This window comes from Armigeres subalbatus, chromosome 1 (genome assembly GCF_024139115.2).
Source record: "Armigeres subalbatus isolate Guangzhou_Male chromosome 1, GZ_Asu_2, whole genome shotgun sequence".
Taxonomy (NCBI): Eukaryota; Metazoa; Arthropoda; class Insecta; order Diptera; family Culicidae; genus Armigeres; species Armigeres subalbatus.
The window spans coordinates 303,425,710-303,453,356 of record NC_085139.1 but is presented as its reverse complement, the minus strand read 5'-3'; the positions used below and the strand labels follow the sequence as shown (position 1 = coordinate 303,453,356).

Here is a 27,647-nt window from a genome sequence, read left to right as displayed (position 1 = left end):
TCTTGAAAGGAGGCTTCTGAGCCTCTTGAAAGGAGGCCTGAGCCTCTTGAAAGGAGGCTTCTGAGCCTCTTGAAAGGAGGCTTCTGAGCCTCTTGAAAGGAGGCTTCTGAGCCTCTTGAAAGGAGGCCTGAGCCTCTTGAAAGGAGGCTTGAGCCTCTTGAAAGGAGGCTTCTGAGGCCTCTTGAAAGGAGGCTTCCAGGCCTCTTGAAAGGAGGCCTGAGGCCTCTTGAAAGGAGGCTTCTGAGCCTCTTGAAAGGAGGCTTCTGAGCCTCTTGAAAGGAGGCCTGAGGCCTCTTGAAAGGAGGCTTCTGAGCCTCTTGAAAGGAGGCTTCTGAGCCTCTTGAAGGAGGCTTCCAGGCCTCTTGAAAGGAGGCTTCTGAGCCTCTTGAAAGGAGGCTCTGAGCCTCTTGAAAGGAGGCTTCCTGAGCCTCTTGAAGGAGGCTCTGAGGCCTCTTGAAAGGAGGCCTGAGCCTCTTGAAAGGAGGCCTGAGCCTCTTGAAAGGAGGCTTCTGAGGCCTCTTGAAAGGAGGCTTCCAGGCCTCTTGAAAGGAGGCTTCTGAGCCTCTTGAAAGGAGGCTCTGAGCCTCTTGAAAGGAGGCTCTGAGCCTCTTGAAAGGAGGCCTGAGCCTCTTGAAAGGAGGCTTCTGAGCCTCTTGAAAGGAGGCTTCCTGAGCCTCTTGAAAGGAGGCTTCGAGGCCTCTTGAAAGGAGGCCTGAGCCTCTTGAAAGGAGGCTCTGAGCCTCTTGAAAGGAGGCCTGAGCCTCTTGAAAGGAGGCTGCAAGCCTCTTGAAAGGAGGCTACCAAGCCTCTTGAAAGGAGGTTACCAAGCCTCTTGAAAGGAGGCTACCAAGCCTCTTGAAAGGAGGCTACCAAGCCTCTTGAAAGGAGGCTACCAAGCCTCTTGAAAGGAGGCTACCAAGCCTCTTGAAAGGAGGCTACCAAGCCTCTTGAAAGGAGGCTACCAAGCCTCTTGAAAGGAGGCTACCAAGCCTCTTGAAAGGAGGCTACCAAGCCTCTTGAAAGGAGGCTACCAAGCCTCTTGAAAGGAGGCTACCAAGCCTCTTGAAAGGAGGCTACCAAGCCTCTTGAAAGGAGGCTACCAAGCCTCTTGAAAGGAGGCTACCAAGCATGCCGAGACAATTCGCTTATTTATGCAACAATAGCAAAATGTTTCTGATAAATCTCTATGGAACGAGTGTTCGGGATATGAGTCTGTTTGGGATTTGAGTGAAAACGGTTCTTCTAGCATGGTCTTTAGTTTTCTTGTTTTACACAATACCTGAAAATCTTGCAATCAATGATCTTATTTACATCCTCAAAATATCATGCAAATTATGATCTATCTGCGTCCCAATTAGAATGCTTCTTCGTCACCGGGAAACCAGACATTGCGGAATGTCCCAATTTTGATTAGTGGTGTGAAACGCTGACATCAACGACTGGGGCGTTCTTCCATCATTACCTTCTCGTGGGTGTTTTTTCTATCGGAAGCAGAATTTCATCAGTTCATATTAGTTTGATCTTGCTTGCATTTCTTCGAGCAAAAAAAACACTATGAGAGCATATCCGCACTAAGACCTATCATGGCCTCGATGGCTACTGCATGGCCATCAGAAAGTTATCAGTTCCAGGCCTGTTAGAAAAAAATGTGTATCTACGTCCGAAGTTGTATGTTTTTGCTAAGTAAGTAGCAATTGAAATTGATAACAGAAATATGAAAATCTTCTAAACAAATAATTTCTAGACCAACATTTGAAAAGGCGTAACAGCCAAAATTTATTCCTTCTGATTCTTCGTCCACATATAGAGCTTTATATGTAGACGAAGAATCAGAAGGAATAAATTTTGGCTGTTACGCCCTTTTCAAATGTTGGTCTAGATTTATCGTTGGACAGTGACATACACATGTGCTCACTATTAACAGTCGGAAAACAAGTACATTATCAAAGGCTACTTCGATCATACCTATAAAATCTGTACCCAGAATCTGTCATAGTTGAATCATGCCTTATCAAATTTATGGCTAGCGTAAAAAGCTATGCCCAGATCTCAAACCGTTTTTGGAATATCGAATTAATTTCAAACAGCACTTTTTTATTATTTCCTTTTTAATATTTTTTATAAAATTTTGTGGTTTTCAGAATTTTAATCAGAGTGTTAGGAACTTGAGACAATTTCTACAATGCGTATTCGGCATTTGAGACAAAATTTGGCAGAATAAAATCATTCAGAATAGTTAGTAGCAATCAATAAAAAATGATTATCATTTGCTCATAAGAATGTTCTTTTCTTTCGCTACCTGATGGAAACAATTGATCTATTGAAATATTTCAATTCATGTGCCATATAGGCCTCCTAAGTTAAAAATGTGCTTAAGTATTCGGAATATAAATCAAAACGGTACAACTGTAGTAAGATTTGTTTTTTTTTCATGTGTACTGACACGTTCCTGTTTATATCTATCCTAATATATCAATCTTAATGTATCAAAGAAACAAAAGAATCCATGTCTCCTAATCCAAGTGCTGTAATCTGAGGAACTATAGACGAGAACTAATTGAGATTTTCAATGACGGGGACTCGAATTAAACGGCGTTCAGAAAATCGTAAATCTGTATTATTTCCTGTTCTTTGGCAATGGGAAAGCCAGAAATTTCCACAGGAAATTCTTTCAATTTTTCTTTTGTATTCCCGCGTTTTTTTCTAAGGGAGCCATTTATTTGTTTAATTCCATAACATTTTTTTTTACCATTTTGAATTTCCCTCTATTTGAGGGATCAAAAATCTGCCTCGCTTCATGTCTATGAAACAAATAAACAAAAGGGTGACGGCAATAAAGCGATAATAAAAATATTTTTTTACTACACCCTCATACTTGCTCGTGCTTACTGCTCACATTAGCTCCATCCGATTATTGTAGAGGTGTAATTTATATCTTTACTTTTGTGCTTGTGATTTTTTTTCAAAACTCTGGGAAAAACTCTTTTATGCATTTCACAAATTGGTGCTCCACCGCACAAAGCTGCCGAGAACCCCTCGATCCAAAAAAAAAGGCGCTACATTGACCGATAAAAACGACCGCGGAACAACAAGCCACCACGAGCAGACTCACTTTTAGTGGAGTTGGTCAAGCGCGAAATAGCGGTCCGATGGCCGCCGCCCCGAAGAAGTGAGAAATCGTAACTCCGTCCCGGAGGAGTGGAGCCGCGCCGCAGCTCGGGGCAACGAGAGAGGTGAAAACCAAACTCCAAAAACTAGGTGGCTTGACCTCAATAAGAAACTTTTTTTTTTGGGTACCGCCGCAGCACAGGCCGCAGCTTGCTGCAGCGAATAACCGGGCACTGGCTGGTCGGGTAGTGTGGTGGTGGCGAGCTCGATATCATCGATCGGATCTGACAACAAACTATGGAGCACGGGTCTGTGTTCGGACCACATCAGCCGACAGTGGAGAGCTATTTCTGATGAGATTGGTTTCGATCGGTCGGCGGTGCGACCATGTGCGTGTGTGGCCTACCCAATGGCATTATCATCGGATGGATATCATCTCGTTTCGGGAAAAGATCGGGAAGCTAGATCGTCCAATTCGAACTTTTTCGAATTTCATTGAGAGCTGATTGCCAATTTTAGCTTGTGAGAATTGAACTTTTTTTAATAAATTTTTCTATCCACAATTTTCTCTTAATCGTTCATATTTTGTAGGTTAAAATTCAAATTAATACAATCGAATTTTAATCCTAGAAAGCTAGTGAAAATGTGCGAATGAAATGAGTTAGGCATTTCAACCATAAGCTATTTTTTATCCAGTGTTGATATTTTCTAGTCTGTATCAAATACAAACATAATTTGTTATTTTTCTCACCCTTTCATTTATTGTCTGTAAATGATGCTATTTAAGAATAACATCAACAAACAACACGTGTTCCGACCTGGGGGTCTCAATCTCAGCTTCGTATAGAACACCCACCAACAACCACCACCCACTTGGGTGACAAGGCGCACTCGAGAGTCCCGAAGTTGAAACCGGGAGAACCATCCGTGCGACGCCCGTTCTCGTTCTCACTCAATCGCACGCGTGTCTATCGTCATCGGGCCTTCTGGATGAGGGAAATCATCAAAACTGAAGTGCACTCACTGATGGATGGCTCGCACATCGGGTGAGATTTGACATTCTCACCCACTCGCTGCTCCCGAAATCCAAATCAGCTGTTTGTCAAATGCAACTCGTCGTCGCTTATCAAACCAAAGTTACGTCATACAGCTTGAAAAGGTGTAGAATTGCATACACGGGAGAAATTTATTCAAAAAACGACCAAAAGAATTTCGTGTATAATACTAAGGACACACCTGTGAAACGTTTCCCGATGAAAACAGAACCTATCCTTCCTACGCGCTTGAAAGAGAAAGATGATTAATCGTCCGTCAGCAACCCTTATCCACTAGTTTTTCATTAGTATAAGTAAAAGATATTTTAGTTACTAGATAAAGATTGTCGCTTCGGTTCCCTTTGTTCTGCTGTCCGAAACATGTGTGGTACATACCTGTCAAATCGTATGGATTTTCCTTCTTTGACATTTAGCTCCCCTATCCTCGCCAGCAAAAGATGTTCCGGACAGCGACGACAGCGACAATCTTTATCTAGTAACTAAAATATCTTTTGTATAAGTGGATAGAAACTGCATCAAAATATCCATCTAAAAATTGAGACAAGACTACTGGTTGCCCATTTTCGACTATTTTTGCTTGCATCATTAGTACAACAATGTGCATTTTGTTATTAATTTCTGACTTGTAATCGAAGCTTCGCTCCGATCTGTGTGACAATTTTTGTCAGTCATCTCGAAATTGATGATAAGTGACTCGAAATTTGAATGATGCACACGCAAAACAAGCAACAAAAGAGAGCCATTGATAATGCTTTGTTATTTTGTTGAATGATAATGACAAACACCCGTAAGATTTTGTCTAGAACAATAATAACATACGGTATCGAGACGAGCCAGCCTTGGGCTGAAAGTCTCGATAATAAAGACATAAAAAAAGCATACGGTATGTTTACTCATGAACTCAATCATTGCCACTGAGAATGCGCAAAATGTTCCGGAGGCAAATTGGACACTAAATAATTTTTATTTGGAGACAAAAGATTTGCAAATCATGCTGAAAAAAAATTGCCATAAAAACTTGTAACCAGCAAATTTAAAAAAAATGCATTGCAATCAAAAATTGAAAAGCCAACGATGGGTGAAACTAAATACCCAAACATCCTGAATAACACTTGAAAGTAAGAATGTCGGGGATAGAGTTATTCAGTCAAATAAATTAATTTCGAGCATAATTTTTCATAAGGACTTATCTAATAATTATTAGGATTCAAGAAATCTTTTGAATCTTTCTCCTACAAAGGTTTTAAAACTAAATCATTTTTCTATAGTTTTTATGTCCACTGACGTGTGTCAATACATGAAACGTAATAAGTGTGCTTGACTTCATAGCTCAATTCATTCGGATCTTTCAGATCCATAATAACACCATTCTTTATGCGAGCGTCCCATCAATGGTACTCAATGAAACTCTTACGTGCGGGTGTCCCACAACGCAGAATTGTTATCATTCCAAATCACTATAACACAACATTTCTTGCCGGCAATCGACTAACGTAGGTGAAGAAACTTTTAAATGCGAGCGTCTCACCACTAAGAATTGCAATGATGCCAAACCACAATAACCCAATACTTCTTGCGGGCCAAGGCTGGGATCACGTAAACTCTATGTCATAGTCTCCCTCATGCAGAATTACGGTCCATCCAATTCTCAAAAACATTATTCTTCTTGCGGGCGACGCACCAACGCAGACGAAGAAACTCTTGAATGCGGATGTCTCACCACGCAGTAATCATTTTAATCCACAATAACACCATTCTTCAGACCAGCAGGAATAAACAGATTCATCCGATCAAGAGTAGCTGAAGAAAAACTCTTACATTCGGACGTCTCACTACGCAGAATTGTGTGCTATCCACAGTTACACCAATCAAATTTCTTTATTGAGCTCCTTTATCGCACTCTGAGACAGAACATGCAAAAACGATTCTTCTTGTTCCTTCTTTTGACTCTTATTTTTCTTCTTTTCATTACAGTTGACCATCGGCTTTTCTACTGTTTCACCTTAGTCCCACTCCCACGTAAATTCTTCTTAGCGCTATAAAAGTGTTTCCCATTCACGAAAGTGTTCAATGACGATTTTTATATTGTGAATCATTACAGTGGCCAGTGACACAGTGGCCAAATTAACAATCACCAACGCAATCAAAGTGTTCGGAGACCGTTTGTCAGCCAGCTGTTTCAAGCGGAACCACAACCTCTCCGTCCGAGAAATCGCAAGCAAGTTGGAAATGTTGTCTACGAAATCTAGGAAAAAATTGGGACATGACTAGGACTGAACTGAGACTGGACTGGAGTGAGACCTGACTGGGCTGACCCTAAACTAGAACTGGATTAGACTTGTACTATACTGGGAATGGACTGGGACTTGAATGGGACTGAACTTGGACTAGACTGTGACGGGACTGGAACTGAACTGGGAATGAAATGGAACTGGATTGGAACTGAACCGGAAATGGACTGCGGCATGATTGGGACTGGTCTGGAACTGGACTGAAACTAGACTAGGACTGGACCTGAACTGGACTGAAAATGAGCTGGGACTGGACTGGGAATGGAGTGGAACTCGACTTCAACAGAACTAAAACTGGACTGGAACTGAACTCAGACTGGATTAGAATCTGGACTAGGACTGGATTGAGACTGAACTGGAACCGGAATGGGACTAGACTGGAAATTGACTGGAACTGGACTGGGACTGAGAATGGAGGTTTGGGTTTGGACTGGGGTTGAACTGGGACTGAACTGAGACTGGACTCGGATTGGACTGTGACTGGACTGGAACTGGTCTGGGACTGGGATAGAGCTGGAACTAGACTTGGATTGGGACTGGACTGGGACTGGATTCGGACTGGACTGTGACTGGACTGGAACTGAACTGCGACTGGAATTGGACTGGAACTGGACTCGGACTGAACTGGGACTAGACTTGGATTGCGACTGGACTGGGACTAAACTGGTATGGGACTGGGAATGGGCTGGGACTGGACTGGAATAGATCCGGAACTAGACTTGGATTGGGACTGGACAGGGACTGGATTCGGACTGGACTGTGACTGGACTGGAACTGAACTGGGACTGGACTGGGACTAGAAAGTGAATGGACTGGAATTGTATTGGTACTGGACTGGGACTGGAACTGGGACTAAAATAAGAATGGACTGGAACTGGATTGGCACTGAACTGGGACTGGACTCTGACTGGAACTGGACTGGGACTGGATTGGCACTAACCAGGGACTGGACTCGGACTGGAACTGGGACTGGATTGGCAATGAACTGGGACTGGACTCGAATTGGACTGAGACTGGACTGGGACTGGAAATGGAGTTGAACTGTGGTTGGACTGGAACTGAACTGGGACTGGATTGGCACTGGACTGGGAGTGGAATCGGACTGAACGGTGACTGGACCGGAACAGGACTGGAATGGAAATGGACTGGGGTTGAATAAGGACTGAACTGGAACTGGATTGGCACTGGACTGGAACTGGACTGGGACTGAACTAGGAGTGAAATGAGAATGGACTGGAAATGGAGCTGGACAGTGGTTGGACTGGAGCTAGACTGGAGCTGGACTGGGGTTGGACTAGCACTGAACTATGACTTGAATTGGACTGGACTGGAACTGGACTCAGACTAGACTGGGACTGAACTGGGACTAGACTTGTTTTGCGACTGGACTGGGACTAAACTGGTCTGGGACTGGGAATGGGCTGGGACTGGACTGGGATAGATCTGGAACTTGACTTGGATTGGGACTGGATTCGGACTGGACTGTGACTGGACTGGAACTGAACTGTGACTGGAATTGGACTGGACTGGAACTGGACTTGAACTGGACTCGGACTGGACTGGGACTGAACTGGGACTAGATTCAGACTGGACTGTGACTGAACTGGAACTGGACTGGAACTGGACTGGGACTGGAATGGGACTGGACTGCAACTAGAATGGGAATGGACTGGAACTGGATTGGCACTGGACTGGAACTAAAATGAGAATAGACTGGAACTGGATTGGCACTGAACTGGGACTGGACTCGCTCTGGAACTGGACTGGATTGGCAATGAACTGGGACTGGACTCGAACTGGACTGAGACTGGACTGGGACTGGAAATGGAGTTGAACTATGGTTGGACTGGAACTGAACTGGGGTCGGACTGGGACTGAACTGGGACTGGATTGGTTCAGGACTGGGACTGGACTGAGACTGGATTGGTTCAGGTCGATTGGACTCGAACTGGACTGGGGCTGAATTGGGACTGGATTGGCACTGGACTGGGACTGGAATCGGACTGAACGGTGACTGGACCGGAACTGGACTGGAACCGAACTGGAATGGAAATGGACTGGGGTTGAATAAGGACTGAACTGGAACTGGATTGGCACTGGACTGGGACTGGACTCGGACTGGACTGGGACTGAACTGGGACTGGATTGGCACTGGACTGGAACTGGACTGGGACTGGATTGGCACTGGACTGGGACTGGACTGGGGTTGGACTGGGACTGAACTAGGAGTGAAATGAGAATGGACTGGAAATGGAGCTGGACAGTGGTTGGACTGGAGCTAGACTGGAGCTGGACTGGAGTTGGACTTGGACTGAACTGGGACTGGATTGGCACTGGAACTGGACTGGGACTGGACTCGGACTGGAACTAGACTGAAACTGAACTGGGACTGGATTAGGGTTGGACTGGGACTGAACTGTGACTGGACTGGACTGGAATTACGAAATTTTCTCCAGAAATTGCATTGAGAATATTTTTTAATTTTTTTAATAAAATGCTCAAAACTTAGCTACATGAGCTTTTCTGAATGTTCTTTCTGGAACGTTTTGGAAATGTTATTTACTTTCCCTTCAGGAGCAGTTCCATAAATTTCTTCAGTAGACATTTAAGGCACTAGCTGAATTTTATTCAAAGTCTGATTTTATTTTTTCAATTTGCGAAATGTTGATAAGAACTAAATATGACCTCTGGATAAACAAATATAGACATCAACTGTACAGCCATACTCGAGTGTCCTAACCTGATGCTCCAACATTGGCGGCCTACCCACTGTCCGAAACCCTATTCAACGTGCGTTCACCTGGGATCGATTCCATTCTTTCTATCCACCCCTCGAACCAGTCACGCACCAACTCTCGCTTATCCGGAGCAGCCCCGCAAAAGCCCCAAAATAACTGAGGCATCCCTCCCGTTCAGTGTCCAGCATTCGGTCGCAGTGGTCTTGGTGGTGACCGATGGTGCCCGAACCAATCACAACACACGCTTTGCAATCCGTTTCGAATCGAACGGTTCACCAAACCAAAAACTGCGCGCGCACACGACGCGGTCCCGCACACACTCCAATGCACGCTGTTTTCTTCAGTTTTCTCGTTTGCCCATTTATTAATTTTCAATGAAAGTTGATTAAACAAGTTATTCGCTGCTGCTGCTGCTGCGCAGGTTGGACAGTGGCAGTGGCACTCGCTGTTGGTGGTTTCGAGTTCCGCGTTTTAGACTGGTTGAAAAGTTCGTTCCATGTGGGTAGGGTTCAGTCGTGACACATGTAAAAATTCTTGGAAATATTAATTAGAAACCATGCCTTCTAGGCAACAAAATGTTCCACTGTATGTGAGAGACACGATCGGGAAAGAGCTGGACACAACAACTGGTGGACCACTCACCGTGTGACGAATCTGTTCGTTCGTTCTTCTAATACTAGCTAAAGAAGACCGTTGTTGGTGCAGATAACGAAATATGTAACTCAATTATCACCTGCCGATACTGGTTCAAGATCAAAAGGCGAGAATTATTCAAGCTCGGAGGAGGAGATTTTAGACGGTTTAGGCGGTCAATGTGAATAGGTTGGTTTCCACCAAACTCTGGTGAAGCTGCAAAATATCACTGACAAAACAAAAATTGAGCAATTCGATGGATGTTGACGGGCTATGTAATCATTAATAAGCTTGAAGTTCGTGATCTTTGCTTATTATTTTATTTGTACGCTTTCGAAATTTTTATTCATAAAGGATATAAGAATTCTTGAGACGTATAGATATGAGTATACTAAAATTTCATGAACTTCTCAAATCATATTACAGTGCAGCACTCGGTGTTTTGCGTTTGGTTTTAATAGTGGTTGTTTATCGAGTCTGTAATTTTTTAATTTAAAAATTCCCACGCTTTTCAAAGAAGTAACGGATAAGAATTCACGCGTTTGAACATTCATTCAAAAAAATAGGGAAATGCCTGACAACGATCCTACGAGTGATGGACTCGATCGTACACCAGCAGCAGCGAATAACGGCACTAGAATGGTCGAACACATTAGCTTCCAGAAGTGAGAAAATTATTGTTCCAGGTCCAGTTTGCTGCCACCAACGGCTTATTATTTAATTAGAACCAATAAAATACCAAGTTATTTTTAAAGATGAGCTAAAAATGCCATATCAACTTCTCCAATACAATCCAACCTCCAAGTACAATTGTTTTTTGACTATATCGATACCAAAAAAATAAGAACTAGATTGATGAAATGGTCGAAAACTGAATGTGTGTCAAACTATTTTAGATAGCACTTGTTAAATTTTATGTTTATGATGTATATACGGCGTCAAACATAGATTCTTGAGTATCTTAGGGCCGATTTCATCACCCCGCTTAGACACTAAACCAAGTTTAAGCGTATGGGTAAGCACCACTTAAGAGTTAAGCGAGGGTGAAGAAATCGGCCCTTAGACAATTTAAGATTTAAGCTCGATAATCGACAAAGAGATGAGATGTTTGACGAAAATGGCAAATTGACCTTTGCCGCCAAAAATTTTATCTCGTTAGTCGATTCTTTGATGGGGCCCTCCTTAGCCGTGCGGTAAGATGCGCGGCTACAAAGCAAGACCATGCTGAGGGTGGCTGGGTTCGATTCCCGGTGCCGGTCTAGGCAATTTTCGGATTGGAAATTGACTCGACTACCCTGGGCATAACAGTATCATCGTGTTAGCCTCATGATATACGAATGCAGAAATGGTATCCTGGCTTAGAAACCTCGCAGTTAATAACTGTGGAAGTGCTTAATGAACACTAAGCTGCGAGGCGGCAATGTCCCAGTGTGGGGATGTAATGCCAATGAAGAAGAAGAAAGTCGATTCTTTGACTTATTCAAGGTCAGTTTTCCCAGGGATCCCATACTTTTTAAGCCTCTAAATATGTTAGAAATCAAAAACAAAAAATGTAAACTGACCAGACGTTGATACAATACCAGGACAATGTTAGGCCAAAATTAAATTGCGCCGATTCACAGTAATCATATTCACTGCCGCGATCTCTGGAAATGTTAAGTGGAGTTCCAGAAATGTTGTGAAACTGGCAACACTGGCAATTAAATGCATGTATATGCTTCCATACTGAGGCAATTGGGTTGGAATGGTTTAGAGTGGCGAAGGAGCCTGTTGATTGTGAATCTAGGTTTAACTAGTTTGTGAATTACTTTATATATAAAATGAATTTAATAATAATTAGATAATAACTTCCAGCTTTGAAGCTGAATGAAATGGGCACTGTTGTCAAACCCGTTTCTTTCCAGCCAGGAAAAATCCGTCACAACAGAGAGCATTGCTGAGAAACCCAGTGTGAAGGCTTTTATCCTCACATTGAAATGTGTATCCATCCTGTTATATACCATCAGGAATTCCTCCGGAAGAATTATAAATTATTCCAAAAACACTCCCAAAACCTTCTCTTCGGACAGTTTTCAAGGGTTTCCATGAGCATTTGTTCAGGAACTTCAAAAATTCATCCAAGAATTTGTCCACAAACTTTTACTGGAATACTCTTTGAAATGTCTTCAAGATATTGCTAGTAATTCTTTGGGAATTCCTCCAAAAAATCACACTGAAATTGTTCTAAAAATTTGCCACTATAATCCCTCTGGAAATTAAATTTCAAAGTTGGAAGAACATCAATGCTCACGTGTCTAGAGAATCGGATCGGATCTCCATTATCAAAAAGTCGTCAAAGTTCTATTCTATGGTAAGTCGTGTTTTAAAATGGATCTCCATATAGTATGAAATGCAAACGGATTGTCAAAGCATTCAGGAGATGTGCACAAAAAGGCTTCAAACCGCGATGATTCGCACAATACAACGTGGAAATAACGAGCCTGTAAGTTCAACACTTAGCCATTGTAGAAACCGCATTGTCGAGTTCACTTCCACTTCTGAGGTCTCACGATTGCGTCTTGCGATTTTCTGGCTGGCTATTGCCATAGCGCCATTACTCAAAAGATGTTCTCGGATGGTATGATGCTAGGGATATCAATCTCGTGCCAAAGGATCTTAATCCCCAAAACGCACAAGAATGGCGACGAAAGAGGCTTCCAAACACCTTGGAAGGAGGCTTGAAGCAGCCCTTGGAAGGATGTTTCCAAGTCTCTTAGAATAATAACTCGTGGGAAGAGGCTTCTGAGCCTCTTGAAGAAAGCTTTCAAGCCTCTTGGAAGGAGGCTTCCGAGTTTCTTGGAAGGAGGCTTCCAAGCCTCTTTGAAGAAAGCTTTGGAAGGAGTCTTCCAAGCCTCCTGGAAGGAGTCTTCCAAGCCTCCTGGAAGGAGTCTTCCAAGCCTCCTGGAAGGAGTCTTCCAAGCCTCCTGGAAGGAGTCTTCCAAGCCTCCTGGAAGGAGTCTTCCAAGCCTCCTGGAAGGAGGCTACCAGCCTCTTGGGGAAGAAGGCTACCAGCCTCTTGGAAGGAGGCTTCCGAGCCTCTTGCAGGGTGGCCACTGATATTCGATTTTCAAATTCCCGGTTTTTTACCGCTTTTCCTGATAATTTTTGTAAATTTTTCCCGGTTTTTATTTGACATGAGAAAAAACAGGGTGAGAGTTTTTAAGCTTTAATTGGGTGTTTTATTTCTTGATTAAACCGGAGGTCAGTTTTATATTAAAGCGACTGATATTTTGTAACGAATCTTTGAAATAGATACATTAAATTACCAACAACGTGTTATGCGAAATGCTTTAATCAACAGGCACACTTAAATTGTGCGCTTCGTGCACACTTAAAATAAATCGCCGAATTCGGTAAAATTTTACCGAAATCTCAACAGCAGAACTGTTCGGTAAATAATTTTACTGATTTTCGGTGATTTTGACAGTTGAGCAATGGAAAAAATTACAAAAAATCTGTAAAAAAAATTACCGAACAGTTCTGCTGTTGAGATTTCGGTAAAATTTACCGAATACTGTAAAATGAGCTAAGTGTATGTCCATGTAATATTAGTGTCGACAGGCATTTAATTAATATGGTAATACCACATAAGCACCTTATTACAAAGATATTATTCTTTTATTGGTTGCAAAGTTGCAAAGTGGTCGTAAGTTTCTGACGGAACCAATGGACATTGCATGCCAGTTTAGTTTTATTTTTATTTCTTAGAGCGTAATGATCGCAGAAAGCAGTAAAAACGTATAGTATCTTAAAGTACAGCTGAACTATTTGATCTTATTCAGACTATTTCAAAGATCTTCCTAAGAAGCTGACGAAGTTTTTCAAATTTTCGCAAAATTATGTGAAGAAAGACACAATTATCTCTTCAAATCAATGTTTTGCCTTTCTTGTACAACCTTGTTGTACCAGAAGGCTATAATTTCAATCCAAAAGTCAAATTTAGATAGGAGGCTTGGAGACCCATAGTGTTATATATTTAGCTTAGCAATGAAGTAAGTAAAGCCATAGTCATTGGTATTACTTTTTAAAAAGCACAACATTAACAACTAATTTAAACACAGCTTAATCTGACGACCCAAATCTTTATTATTTAATCAATTTTACATTTAAAATTTCTAGAATTTGGTTTTCTAATTTTCAGTTCTATCCTTAAAAATAACATCTTGAATTAATTATAAACAAGTTATGCAGAAATGTGTATTTCAATAGTATGGGAGCCCCCTTCTAGAGCGGGAGGGAACTTGAACCATCGTAGAAACATTTCTTGTCTTCAAAAACCTCGACATGTCTATTTTGGGTCCATTTGCTCGAATAATTTTCGAGTTATGCAAATATTTGCGTTTCATTTGTACGGAAACCCCCCTTTCTAAAGCGGGTAGATGCCTCGAACCCATCATGAAAACCTTCACCGGCCCAAAAAATCCTTGTATACAAATTTTTACGCCGATCGGTGTTGTAGTGTCCGTAGCTTACTTGGTTAACCAGTCTAACATACTGAGGGTCGTGTGTTCGAGTTCCATGGTTGGCTCCAATACATTTTTCAAATCAAAATATTCCACATAATGTACATATTCACATCTGAGTTGTCAGAACAGTAAATTAATGTCCAAGTCGGTGGCCTTATACTTGGAAAATAGGCAAATAATTTTGATTGAACTGAACATTTATGATATATGTCACTCGAAAATGATATCAAAATGATCTAGTGGCAATACAAACTGGATTGGGAAAAAGGTCTACCTATTTTTCGTACCTCACACATACCATGTACTGAAATCAAAAATAATTCAATTAGAATGCGACTGAGTAATGAACATTAAACAATAAATCTGATGAATTTTGAATGTAACTTGACGAAGAATTATTTTTTCCCGGTACATGTCCTAAATTCCCGGTTTTTCCCGCTTTTTTTCCCGGTGACTTCAATTTCCCGTCTTTTTCCCGCTTTTCCCGTTTTTCCCGGTTCGGTGGCCACCCTGCTCTTGGAAGGAGGCTTCCGAGCCTCTTGGAAGGAGGCTTCCGAGCCTCTTGGAAGGAGGCCTCCGAGCCTCTTGGAAGGAGGCCTCCGAGCCTCTTGGAAGGAGGCCTCCGAGCCTCTTGGAAGGAGGCCTCCGAGCCTCTTGGAAGGAGGCCTCCGAGCCTCTTGGAAGGAGGCCTCCGAGCCTCTTGGAAGGAGGCCTCCGAGCCTCTTGGAAGGAGGCTTGAGCCTCTTGGAAGGAAGCCTCCGAGCCTCTTGGAAGGAGGCCTCTGAGCCTCTTGGAAGGAGGCCTCCGAGCCTCTTGGAAGGAGGCCTCTGAGCCTCTTGGAAGGAGGCCTGAGGCCTCTTGGAAGGAGGCCTCCGAGCCTCTTGGAAGGAGGCCTGAGGCCTCTTGGAAGGAGGCCTCTGAGCCTCTTGGAAGGAGGCCTCTGAGCCTCTTGGAAGCAGGCCTCCTAGCCTCTTGGAAGGAGGCCTCCTAGCCTCTTGGAAGGAAGCCTCCTAGCCTCTTGGAAGGAGGCCTCCGAGCCTCTTGGAAGGAGGCCTCCTAGCCTCTTGGAAGGAGGCCTGAGCCTCTTGGAAGGAGGCCTCTGAGCCTCTTGGAAGGAGGCCTGAGGCCTCTTGGAAGGAGGCTTGAGCCTCTTGGATGGACGACTCCGAGCCTCATGCAAGGAGGCCTCCTAGCCTCTTGGAAGGAGGCCTCCTAGCCTCTTGGAAGGAGGCCTCCTGGCCTCTTGGAAGGAGGCCTCCAGCCTCTTGGAAGGAGGCCTCTGAGCCTCTTGGAAGGAGGCCTGAGCCTCTTGGAAGGAGGCCTGAGGCCTCTTGGAAGGAGGCCTCCTGGCCTCTTAGAAGGAGGCCTGAGCCTCTTGGAAGGAGCCCTCCGAGCCACTTGGAAGGAGGCTTCCGAGCCTCTTGGAAGGAGGCTTCCGAGCCTCTTGGAAGGAGGCTTCCAAGCCTCTTGGAAGGAGGCTTCCGAGCCTCTTGAAAGGAGGCTTCCGAGCCTCTTGGAAGGAGGCTTCTGAACCTCTTGGAAGGAGGCTTCTGAGCCTCTTGAAAGGAGGCTTCTGAGCCTCTTAAAAGGAGGCTTCTGAGCCTCTTGAAAGGAGGCTTCTGAGCCTCTTGAAAGGAGGCTTCTGAGCCTCTTGAAAGGAGGCTTCTGAGCCTCTTGAAAGGAGGCTCGAGCCTCTTGAAAGGAGGCTGAGCCTCTTGAAAGGAGGCTTGGAGCCTCTTGAAAGGAGGCTTCTGAGCCTCTTGAAAGGAGGCTCTGAGCCTCTTGAAAGGAGGCTCTGAGCCTCTTGAAAGGAGGCTTCTGAGCCTCTTGAAAGGAGGCTTGAGCCTCTTGAAAGGAGGCTTCTGAGGCCTCTTGAAAGGAGGCTTCTGAGCCTCTTGAAAGGAGGCTTCTGAGCCTCTTGAAAGGAGGCTTCTGAGGCCTCTTGAAAGGAGGCTTGAGCCTCTTGAAAGGAGGCTTCTGAGCCTCTTGAAAGGAGGCTTCTGAGCCTCTTGAAAGGAGGCTTCAAGCCTCTTGAAGGAGGCTTCTGAGCCTCTTGGAAGATTGGAAGGCTTCTGAGCCTCTTGAAAGGAGGCTTTGAGCCTCTTGAAAGGAGGCTTGAGCCTCTTGAAAGGAGGCTTCTGAGCCTCTTGAAAGGAGGCTTCTGAGCCTCTTGAAAGGAGGCTTCTGAGCCTCTTGAAGGAGGCCTGAGCCTCTTGAAGGAGGCTTCTGAGGCCTCTTGAAAGGAGGCCTGAGCCTCTTGAAAGGAGGCTTCTGAGCCTCTTGAAAGGAGGCTTCTGAGCCTCTTGAAAGGAGGCTTCTGAGCCTCTTGAAAGGAGGCTTCCAAGCCTCTTGAAAGGAGGCTTCTGAGGCCTCTTGGAAGATTGAAGGCCTTCTGAGCCTCTTGAAAGGAGGCCTGAGCCTCTTGAAAGGAGGCTTGAGTCTCTTGAAAGGAGGCTTTGAGCCTCTTGAAAGGAGGCTTCTGAGCCTCTTGAAAGGAGGCTTCTGAGCCTCTCTTGAAAGGAGGCTTCCGAGCCTCTTGAAAGGAGGCTTCTGAGCCTCTTGAAAGGAGGCTTCTGAGCCTCTTGAAAGGAGGCTTCTGAGCCTCTTGAAAGGAGGCCTGAGCCTCTTGAAAGGAGGCTTCTGAGCCTCTTGAAAGGAGGCTTCTGAGCCTCTTGAAAGGAGGCCTGAGCCTCTTGAAGGAGGCTTCTGAGCCTCTTGAAAGGAGGCCTGAGCCTCTTGAAAGGAGGCTTCTGAGCCTCTTGAAAGGAGGCTTCTGAGCCTCTTGAAAGGAGGCTTGAGCCTCTTGAAAGGAGGCTTCCAAGCCTCTTGAAAGGAGGCCTGAGCCTCTTGGAAGATTGAAGGCTTCTGAGCCTCTTGAAAGGAGGGTTCCGAGCCTCTTGAGAGGAGGTATCTGAGTCTCTTGAAAGGAGGCTTTTGAGCCTCTTGGAAGAAGGCTTCCACGCATCTTAATAGGAGGCTTTTGAGCCTTTTGAAAGGAGGCCTGAGCCTCTTGAAAGGAGGCTTCTGAGCCTCTTGAAAGGAGGCTTCTGAGCCTCTTGAAAGGAGGCTCTGAGCCTCTTGAAAGGAGGCTTCTGAGCCTCTTGAAAGGAGGCTTCTGAGCCTCTTGAAAGGAGGCCTGAGCCTCTTGAAAGGAGGCTTCTGAGCCTCTTGAAAGGAGGCCTGAGCCTCTTGAAAGGAGGCTTCTGAGCCTCTTGAAAGGAGGCCTGAGCCTCTTGAAAGAAGGCTTCTGAGCCTCTTGAAAGGAGGCCTGAGCCTCTTGAAAGGAGGCTTCTGAGAGCCTCTTGAAAGGAGGCTTCTGAGAGCCTCTTGAAAGGAGGCTCTGAGAGCCTCTTGAAGGAGGCCTGAGAGCCTCTTGAAAGGAGGCTCTGAGAGCCTCTTGAAAGGAGGCCTGAGAGCCTCTTGAAAGGAGGCTCTGAGAGCCTCTTGAAAGGAGGCTCTGAGAGCCTCTTGAAAGGAGGCTCTGAGAGCCTCTTGAAAGGAGGCTTCCGAGAGCCTCTTGAAAGGAGGCCTGAGAGCCTCTTGAAAGGAGGCCTGAGCCTCTTGAAAGGAAGCTTTTGAGCTTCTTGAAAGAAGGCTTCTAAGCCTCTTGAAAGGAGGCTTCCGAACCTCTTGAAAGAAGGCTTCCGAGCCTCTTGAAAAGATCTTGAAAGGAGGCTTCGAGCCTCTTGAAAGGAAGTTTCCAATCCTCTGGATAGGAGGCTTCAGAGCCTCTTGGAAGATCTGACCTGTCCCATTTCAGATGTGTTAAGGTCAGCTGTCGGACAAGGATCAATCACATTCAGGCTCCAAAATCACTTGAATAAATAAACAAATATAAAAGCAGGGCCCTCTTATTCCGCATCGGGCAGGCGGTCATCGACAGCAGACTGCTTCACGAGGTGGCTACGAATGCTGGTACTGGGATTAGTCCGTTTCCAGCCTGAGAATCGGCCTTTGAGATACCGGCCCAAGTTGTCAGTTTCAGCCTCCCTAACCAATGCAGTGTTTTCTATAACTACCATGTACCCATCGGATAAAAAAAATCTGGTCCTGACTGATTCTGCTAGCGCGATAGCAGCGCTGCTAACCCTTCATGCTTGGATGCAGATCATTATCGCAAAGATGTTCAGCCCGCGACTTTCACCTTGATTCCAAAATATTGCGGGATTTCCAAAAATATGGATGTTATGGCGCATCTTGACTCACTGGAGCAATATTTTCCTGAGCTGGCTCAAGAAGATACTTCCAGAATTTGCAGTCCGTTTTCGTTTACATTGGACCCTTCCCGATGAAAACCAGAATGAATATTTGGATTTTAATTCTTTGGCGGAATTGTTCATTCTTCTTCTTCTTTATCTTATTGGCATTACATCACCACACTGGGACAGAGCCGCCTCGCAACTTAGTGTTCATTAAGCGCTTCCTCAGTTATTAACTGCGAGGTTTCTAAACCAGGTTACCATTTTGGATTAGTATATCATGAGGCTAGCACGATGATACTTTTATACCCAGGGAAGTCGAGACAATTTCCAATCCGAAAATTTCCTAGACCGGCACTGGAATTGAACCCAGCCACCCTCAGCATGGTCTTGCTTTGTAGCCGCGCGTCTTAACGCACAGCTAAGGAGGGCGCCTTGAATCATTTATCTCGTGATTTATTCGGTTAAAAAACGATTTGGTGTGGAATATAAGAAGCGTACCGCATATCAGCATTCCAAGCTTTGGGATTCTAATTCCGTTTGCTTCTGCATACTTATGCTAGAGTGAATTTGCAACTCATCTTCAATTGAAGACCAAAGCGAGAAGCATATTAAACATTTATTACAATTTGAGATTGGCTTTATCAGACACTCAACTCTCAAGCACAAAAATCACACTGAATAAATTACTTCTGAAGATTGTCATATTAGAATGATAAAAGATATTGAAATAAAATAACTTGAAACTATAGGTTTGTTCTTGATTTCAGCATGACATATCCAGGGAGCCGTGGACCACTTGGTTAATCAATTTACTAAATGATCGGAAACAACCTTGGTCACAATTTTCAATTTATTTCAGAAACTTAAAATTCCTATCAGAGTTTGAAATGCCGGGATGCGCATTCTGCCGAAGATTTGCGAAACTTGTGCAAGCAGGCTCAGCTTCTAGCAGATTGAATGTGGTAGAGATGAACAAAGGAATATCTTCCGATGATCAAACACCAGTTAAGTCGATTCTACGATTGCTAAGCGTCATTCGAGTTTATTTGTGTCAATGTAACCATAAGATGAAGAGCTTAAGAATAAGATCAAAACCCTATTAAAACACAAATAATTGAGCGTACAAAAAGGCAGGGAAGTTGCGTTCTTATAAACAAGATAATACGTCAATTATTTGCTTCCCTAGATCTTTGACGTTGATGTCGCATTAGATTATGTTTGAAAAGAAAAGCACTGATTATGTTTGAAAACATCGTGAGCGAATGTTGTTCAGTAACAAAATTTTAAAAAGAAATACCAATGCCCCTAATGGTATTATTGGAACGAGACCCCACTCAGCATGGAATTACAACGATTTCCACCATACGCGCATCCGCAGACCTTGATCGTCGTTAGAACTGGTTTGCTGAGTGATCCATTCCATCGCACTGATTTACTTGACCCTGGCATACCGTTCCGAAATTGGCATTTGACGCTTGACGTAACACTCTCGAACTGTTGCATATGAACCGATTGATTTCTTTGTTCAAGGGTACCAGATGTGTGACACTGAATTGTCGTTACAAAACGTAGTTGTGTCGATTCTTACTGATGGTAATTAATTCAGTGGGCAACCTTCGCATCATTTCAGTTTCAACAACTATGTTGAGACTGAATCGGCCCTCGGCAGTTGCCCATTTCCTGAAATTCCACATTTTTCGCCAACGTTGGTCAGCGAACCAGTCTAATCCGGAGCAACTGCTGTGTTGTCTTTCGTTTTCTTCGAGCGGGTTCGTTGCTATTTCGCCGCCGTTGCTCTTTTCGTTTCGCTCGTTTCTCTTTTTTCGAAGCAAATCACATATACACTTTTATTACGTCTCGACTTTCTAAGTTAGTTTTTTTTACTACTTTTTTCAGTTTTCGTAATGATTTTTCAATCATTCCCCGCGAGCGCGCGCGCCCGCTCACACAGCAGGCAAACGGCGATGGTATGCAGAGCAGGCAGAGACCCAGGCCCAGGCAAGCGCGCGATTCACTACAACATTTTGGGGGTTCGTTCTCCTCTCTTTCCGTGGACCCCCGTCCGTGTGCCGTCTTTGGCACACAGCAGCTCCCCTGCAGAGCGTCCCCGCCCCGTATGGTTAAAAATTGGGTTAACGGGACACGGTTATTCTCCTCATAGCCAGTCGGTCAGTCCGCCGAACGAATGAATGAACGACAATCCTTCCGTTCGCTTTCTGCTGTGTCGCCCTATCGACTCTGTTAAGTTTTCGGGAAGTCTTCTTTGGGGATCCTTCTTATCTGTTCTATTTACATTTTAGCGCATTATGAACAGATGATTCCTATAAGGTTAACACTATTATTGTCGGAAACTAGTTTCCGAATTGAGCCAATATCATGTTATGTGGCAAAATAATCAATGGACTGGTAAGTTACCATTCCATTCCATATATTCTTTATAATCGATTTACTATTGGATTTGGATTTTATGATAGTAGTGTTTGAAAATTATTACTACATCGCTTAGAAATGGTATTTCAAACAGGGTTGTGTATAAGCCAATTTATTCTTTGTCTGCTTCACATTAGGTGACCTAAAATGCAGGTCTTACCCGAACGTTCTTGTACAAAATTTTCTTCATTTTATTATTGATGCTTCTCTTCATATTTTGTCATCTTTCACAATATTTGGATATTGATTGTTTCGCCTTTCTCGTATACTAATTAAACGTAAAGGCTATAAATTCGCTCCAAAAACAAACCTTTTATAGGATGCTCAGAGATCCATATTATGAGTAGATATACTCAGCTCGACGAATTGAGATGATGTCTGTGCGTGCGTCTGTATGTATGTATGTGCGCAAAAAAACTCACTATTTTTGGCACATATCCTTAATCGGTTTACTTGCAACAAATTCCTTTCGATGAGGAATCCTGTCCCATTGTTTCCTTTTGGAAATGGGCCGGAGCGGACTATGGAATCAAAAGTTTTGGTCAAACTACGATTATACAAAATAAAACACGCTAAAATGTCACTCATTTTTTAGTATTTCTAATGCACGAAAAAGGCATAAACACCGGTAGATGGATCAATCGGCGAACATTTTGAAGACATTTTTTTCGTTACATATTTTGCATTTTTGTCGTGTATTTCTTACATATGTCAGCGCTATCCAACATATTTTACCAGTATGGATTCCGTGATAATGGTCAATTCCCTTCCTGGTAATCCCATTTTCAAGCTTTTTGTCAAGCATAAGAAAGGTTCAGCACTACCTCAAGTGAATTAATTCGAATTTTTTGTTTCGAAGCAGCGCTGCCGAAGCAACTCGTTGCTGAATTTCTCTTTCGGCGAAAGGTCACCGCCTGCTTCAACACCATCATCCATCCATCCTGTTGCCGTTGCGTTAAAATCCTGCATCACAATGTCATTTGCAGCACTCTCTCCTTGCGTTGCTGCCCGAAGACGGCGGCCAGCACCAGCTCATGGCAGCTACTATCAGTAGTGTGGCTCACGGCCTACCTAGAGGAGGTAAACTGCGCGAAAATGACGAACACAAAAAATACCTCAAAGTGAGAGCCAACCCGAATTATGTAATCTTCGATCGCAGCTCGCTCGAAAGTGAGCTTCACTATCTTTTGAAAAATTTCTCTTTTATCGTGTCACACATAATACCCCGCACCAATCACTCGCTTGCACGCATTTCGCGCATCATCTACGATTCCACTTGCCATTTGGTCACATTTAGCTATCAAGTCTCGTCCCCAGTTTCTATTCGTTGTCCATTGCATTGTTGCATAGGCATTGAAACACTCTTTTTTTCACGTCAATGCCTGAGGCTACTTTGATCCACAATTCCATTTGAATCGATTTCATACGCGTGACGCATAGCCCAAGCTCCATTTCTGCATCGATCATTGCGCACTTACCTGATTCTTCCTGAAGAGATTGCGTACCAAAGACGAGCTGTAGAAATTGCGCACACTGCCGACACCGTTGAACATCATCATCGTCGAAGACGACGGACCACCGAACATTCCAACACTTGGTCCATATTTCAAAACTGCATCCACACTACCCCCAAACGTGCCAACACCACCGGATTTCAACGTCGTAAACAGCGGCCCGACGCCAACGGTTTTCTTGCCAACGACACCATTTCCGACCGCGATAACACTTTTCCCAACCACAGCAGCAGCAGCGGGCGAGCGACCACCGCCACCGGACTCGGCAGTTCCGGTTCCAGCACCTGCCACCGTCGCCTTAGCGGGCTGGTGAACCTGCTGTTGTTGCTGCTGCTGGTGGTGATAATTTTTGCCAACAACAAACTGACACAGTTTTTCCTGCACAACGCGGGCGCAGACCCGATTCGACGAACTTAAACACGCCATAGTCAAAAGAATTGTGAGCCGATCGGTCGGCAGCATTACGCTGGAAACCCCCCTATCGAGAGCTCGAGCTTCGGTCGGTCGGATTCGCCCGATCGTCCGAGGATCTTGTGGAAGATTCGGAGGCCTTAACCCACCACCACCACCAACCCAGCAGAGGCGCAGTGCCACGAACGGGGCCACCAGCGCGAGAGATTATCACCCAACGGACGTCGTCGCCGTCGCCGTCGTCGATTATGAGTGGTGCGAGAGGAGTGCCGCGCTTTCAGTGGATAGGGAGAGTGAGATCCACGCTGGTGAGAAGTTGAACCTGAAAAAGGGAGAAAGAAAAACAGCATATGGATTTTTGGTGAGTGTTGTTATCAATTTTAAACCAAGCAAACAAGCACTGGAACAAAACATCTCTTCAAAAGATATTAATGATTATTGCCGATGAAAACGTATTACTTTTCTGAAAAATGTTCATAATTATTTTTGAATTTGAATTGTGCCCAATCGTTCGCGTTCGAGAAGAGATCTTTCAAACTAAAGTGACTAACAAAACTAAATAGCACTATTAAGTTGAATTTTACCACTAATACCAAATTGTCACAAATTTCGAACACTTTGTTCACTTTATAGTGACTTAGGGCCAATTTCTTCACTTCCGCTTAGTGCTTAAACCAGGTTTAAACGTATGGGTAAGCACCGCTTAAAAGTTAAGCGGAGGTGAAGAAAATGGCCCTTAGTCACTGTTTTGAGTAGTCACTAAAATACAGAAACTAATGTTCAGAAAATGGGTCTGCTCGAGGTAAGAATGATGTTGTGATAAATTAGACCTAATTATTAAAGTTAAACTTCTTGTAAATTGATTTAAAAAAATATGTTTTTCTCGAGCTGTTTATTTACTGTGTGGGACGAATTCGCCACCCACTCTTGGCTAGACAAAAGGAAGGTCCATAAAATATAGTATAAAAATATTTTAAACTAAATATTGACTGTTGGTAACAAAACGCGTTGGTAACAAAAAACTGTTTGGTAACAAAACGCGCCGAACACTTTTTAGGCACCTTCAAAATCGTCGCCAACATCTTTATTCTAAAACTGTGTTAGCAGTAACATGTCTGTCACATGAACATGAAAAACAAGGCTTAATTTTGGGAAATAATGTGACTATTGAGTTAAAAAAAATGTTCACAGTTGATTGACAGATCTTATTTGCTTTGCGACGATTTCAAATCGTCGCAAAACAAATTGACGCCAAAATCGTCGCCAGCAGAAATGGCCATAAGATCTGTCAAATCAACTGTGAACAAAATTTTATATACTCAATAATCACATTATTTCCCAAAATTGAGCCCTGTTTTAATGCAGATTGACATTATTTACTTATAAAACTAACATAATTTTAGAATAAAGATGTTGGCGACGATTTTGATAGTGCCTAAAAATGGTCGGCGCGTTTTGTTACCAAGGAAACAGACAATAAAACATTAGTAATCATTTTTGCACTTCAAGGGATTATCACGAATGATTTTACTCCCAAAATTGTCGTTAAATATTCTTCTCCGCAAAGCACATGTTTTCGATTCTCAGTATCGTTTTTCACATAGCAACTTTCAAAAAATGTTTTTTTATGTGCAATTAAATACTAAAAATGTTAGAGTTCAGTGCGAGTTGGCTCTTGTTTCGGACGGTAGAACGATCACGCGATTTTCCGAAATTTTGTGTTTTGCATTGCGCGGCCGATAATAAAGTTAATTTGTTCAGTGCGTGTTGGCTCTTGTTTCGGACGGCAGAACGATCGCGCGATTTGCCGAAATTTTGTGTTCTGCATTGCGCGGCCGGTAATAAAGTTAATTAGTTCAGTGCGTGTTGGCTCTTGTTTCGGACGGCAGAACGATCGCGCGATTTGCCGAAATTTTGTGTTTTGTTTGGTTTTTCCATAGGACGGTTCGTAAGTAAATTGATGAATATATTTTATTATTTTTACAGCATATACTGTTATTGACAAACGCTCTATATTGTCGAATAGAGCTCCCTATTATTCACCTTTCCCACTAACACAAATTTTTCTTCCCGAGACATCTATGAAGGTAGTATGGGTTCCCTGCATCTTCACTAGTAGATGTTGAACTAACATTCCTTCCCTTCCTTCCGTGATTGTAAGGACGTGGCCAGGTATACAACTGCTACTGTATAGGAAAAGGTACTAATCCCAAGTACCAATTTGCGACAATATACAGTAGATTGCTCAATTGAGCATTGTATAGCCACCCACGATTTGTACAATCACATATGCTATGCTATGCTATGCTAATTGAATACTAAAAATGTTAGGATACAAACTTGTGCATCTGAAAAGGCATTGTTCCCAATTCCATCCGTTTGTGCTCCTAATTCCAATCACCCGATACACATTTAAGTTCGTGGAAATGTTAATATGTACCAGATAATTTTTTTCTCAACAATATCATCTCCTCATTTATTTTAATGCCAAAAATGCAAAGCTTCGAATGTTATTGTCTCCCAAAATTCAACATATTATGATATTTTTCATGGTCTTGCCAGGTTGGTTGTCTCGTTTTTTTCGCGCTAATTCTGTAATATTTTTTAATAAACAATATGGTTAAGTATAACCATAGAGAAGGACATATACGATTCCCTATCAGAGTTTTACACCTTGCCGTTAACGTAATTTTGACTAGAGCCTGGATACTACTCAGACCTCTAATTTTCACCTAAACCTGCCACAATAATATAGGTATTTGTTTGTAATTGTTCATACTGCGCTGTCTCGTCCGAATTACATATTCGCTCAGGGTAACTCCGATTAACCTAAATCGTGGACTTCACTAATAAAAAAAATATTCGTGGCTCAGAGACGGCATTTTTTCATTAGCAGACTCAAGGCTCGCTAGGAAAAATTTCCCCTGTCTGAGCAGCCTAATTCATTTCAAATCGGGAACGCGTCAATTAAATGGGTTTTGGTCAAATATCCAATTTATTTGTTTTCATAGAGAATACTTTTTAACATTGTCCAGCAGTCACTTGACAATCCGTCGTTTAACATCAGCTGAAAAAAACTTACTGGATGGAACTTACAAATTTCTCTTCTGCTATCTTTAAAAAAAATGTTATTTTGTTTTGCCTGAACAGAATTAGGCGCTGATTGAAACAAGGGCACTGCGCGGTATCAGTATTTTATAGCTATTTTAAAGGTTTCTTCCAGAGGAAAGAACCACTCATCCATTTAGTGTATACTAAGCTGGACAGGTTACTTTGAACCATTACCGGTCGAGTTTGTAAGCCCAATGTGGCTCATGATTACTTCATTGCTGATGTAAACTCGTAATCAAAAAGTCTGGTTTGCAGAACTCGTTCATAAAATGTTGCCAATGCCTCAAACCAACAAGCCATTGCATCCAGTGGAAGCTCTAAGTATATTGTAAAAATCTCCTAGCTACTTTCGATTCAGGTACCATCATGGATAAGGTAGTAAAAAAGATTTAGCTACATAACATGGTAACGCCGATGTCGAGTGAGGTTTCTCTACGTCAGAAAAAATAATGAGCGATGATAACAGATAACGGAAAGTACAATAAGTTCGCTTTTGATTGTTAAATGCACCCTTGCGAGCCCTCGGAATCGCGCCTCATCTTTGTTACATACCCATTCTAAAAGACCGTAGATTCAAAAATAGTAAAATTTGTAAGTCACTATTTGGTCATTATTTTTATTATTTTAGACACCAAAGTCACTAATTTTTTTTCCCTCAATCCGCTGCCAGCCCTGAATACTTGCACGCATAGTCAGGAATCAAAAACAGACTGAAAAAGCTACATAAGAACACATAATTAATGCAATTGCACAAACACGTGAAAGATTAAGTTAAAAAATTGTATTAGAGGGAATCACTTCCTTCGGTGAGGTTTGATCCCACGACCCCAGTACGCTAGACATGGGCTTTCTCTACTGAGCTAAGAAGGATATTTGTTGTCCTCTACAGAATAACGAACACTGATGGGCCCAAATTTCCTGCACCAAGCCCGCAAATTACCGAATTCTATCAATTCATTTTCAGAACCAACTCTTCCGCACGAATTATTTGTTCGATACAACCCGGTGGGATGAGTCTTTAGGACTGTCTGGCATCCACACACCTGCTTCATCAGCAACTGCGCTCGATAAAGAGTCTCTACTTTGAGGTTGTGAGGTTGTGCAAGTTGGTTGTCAGATCCCAACCCGACCGCATTAGCAAAGGGAGAGATCGCAACTCAAATTCAGTTTATTCATAGATAATTGCCTACTTTTGGGGGATTGACCACCCGTATTGAAGATTAATTACTATGTTTGAAAACTCGATTTGTGATGTTGCATAACATATAAAAGATTTAGGTTGAAAAATATATTGCAGGGCAACCACTTCCTTCGTTTGAACCTACGACCAACTGGCACATCCTCACGCAGCCTCTACTTGATCGAGTGCAGTTGCCGATGCAGCAAGTATGTGGATGCCAAACAATACTAAATATTCATCCTCTCGATTTGCATTGAGGAGGACGCGAGGAAGATTTAGTTCGGAGATTGAATTGCAAGAGTTCGGTAATGTCCCTATTGTTGGGCATTTGGACTCTTCAGTACTACTGACTAAGATGCGGAGAACGATAGAGGTCCTGCACCTATCTAGCACACTGGCTTCTCGTAAAATTTTGAATTCAAGTTTGCAGTTCACCAATATACGAAACAATTAGACTTAATAAGATAGT

At 43.2% G+C, this 27,647-nt stretch overlaps 1 protein-coding gene across 2 annotated transcripts in view; it reads right to left on the bottom strand.

Moving 5' to 3' along the window:
• The window catches only part of LOC134207851 (all trans-polyprenyl-diphosphate synthase PDSS1), a 336,013-nt gene that overhangs the window by 304,687 nt on the left and 3,679 nt on the right, over positions 1 to 27,647 (bottom strand). For both annotated transcript variants that reach the window (XM_062683802.1, XM_062683801.1), the window contains exon 2: positions 22,441 to 23,209. In XM_062683802.1, the coding sequence (XP_062539786.1) occupies positions 22,441 to 22,938 (498 nt within the window). In that variant the 5' untranslated portion in view covers positions 22,939 to 23,209. The remainder of the gene's footprint in view (positions 1 to 22,440; positions 23,210 to 27,647) is intronic.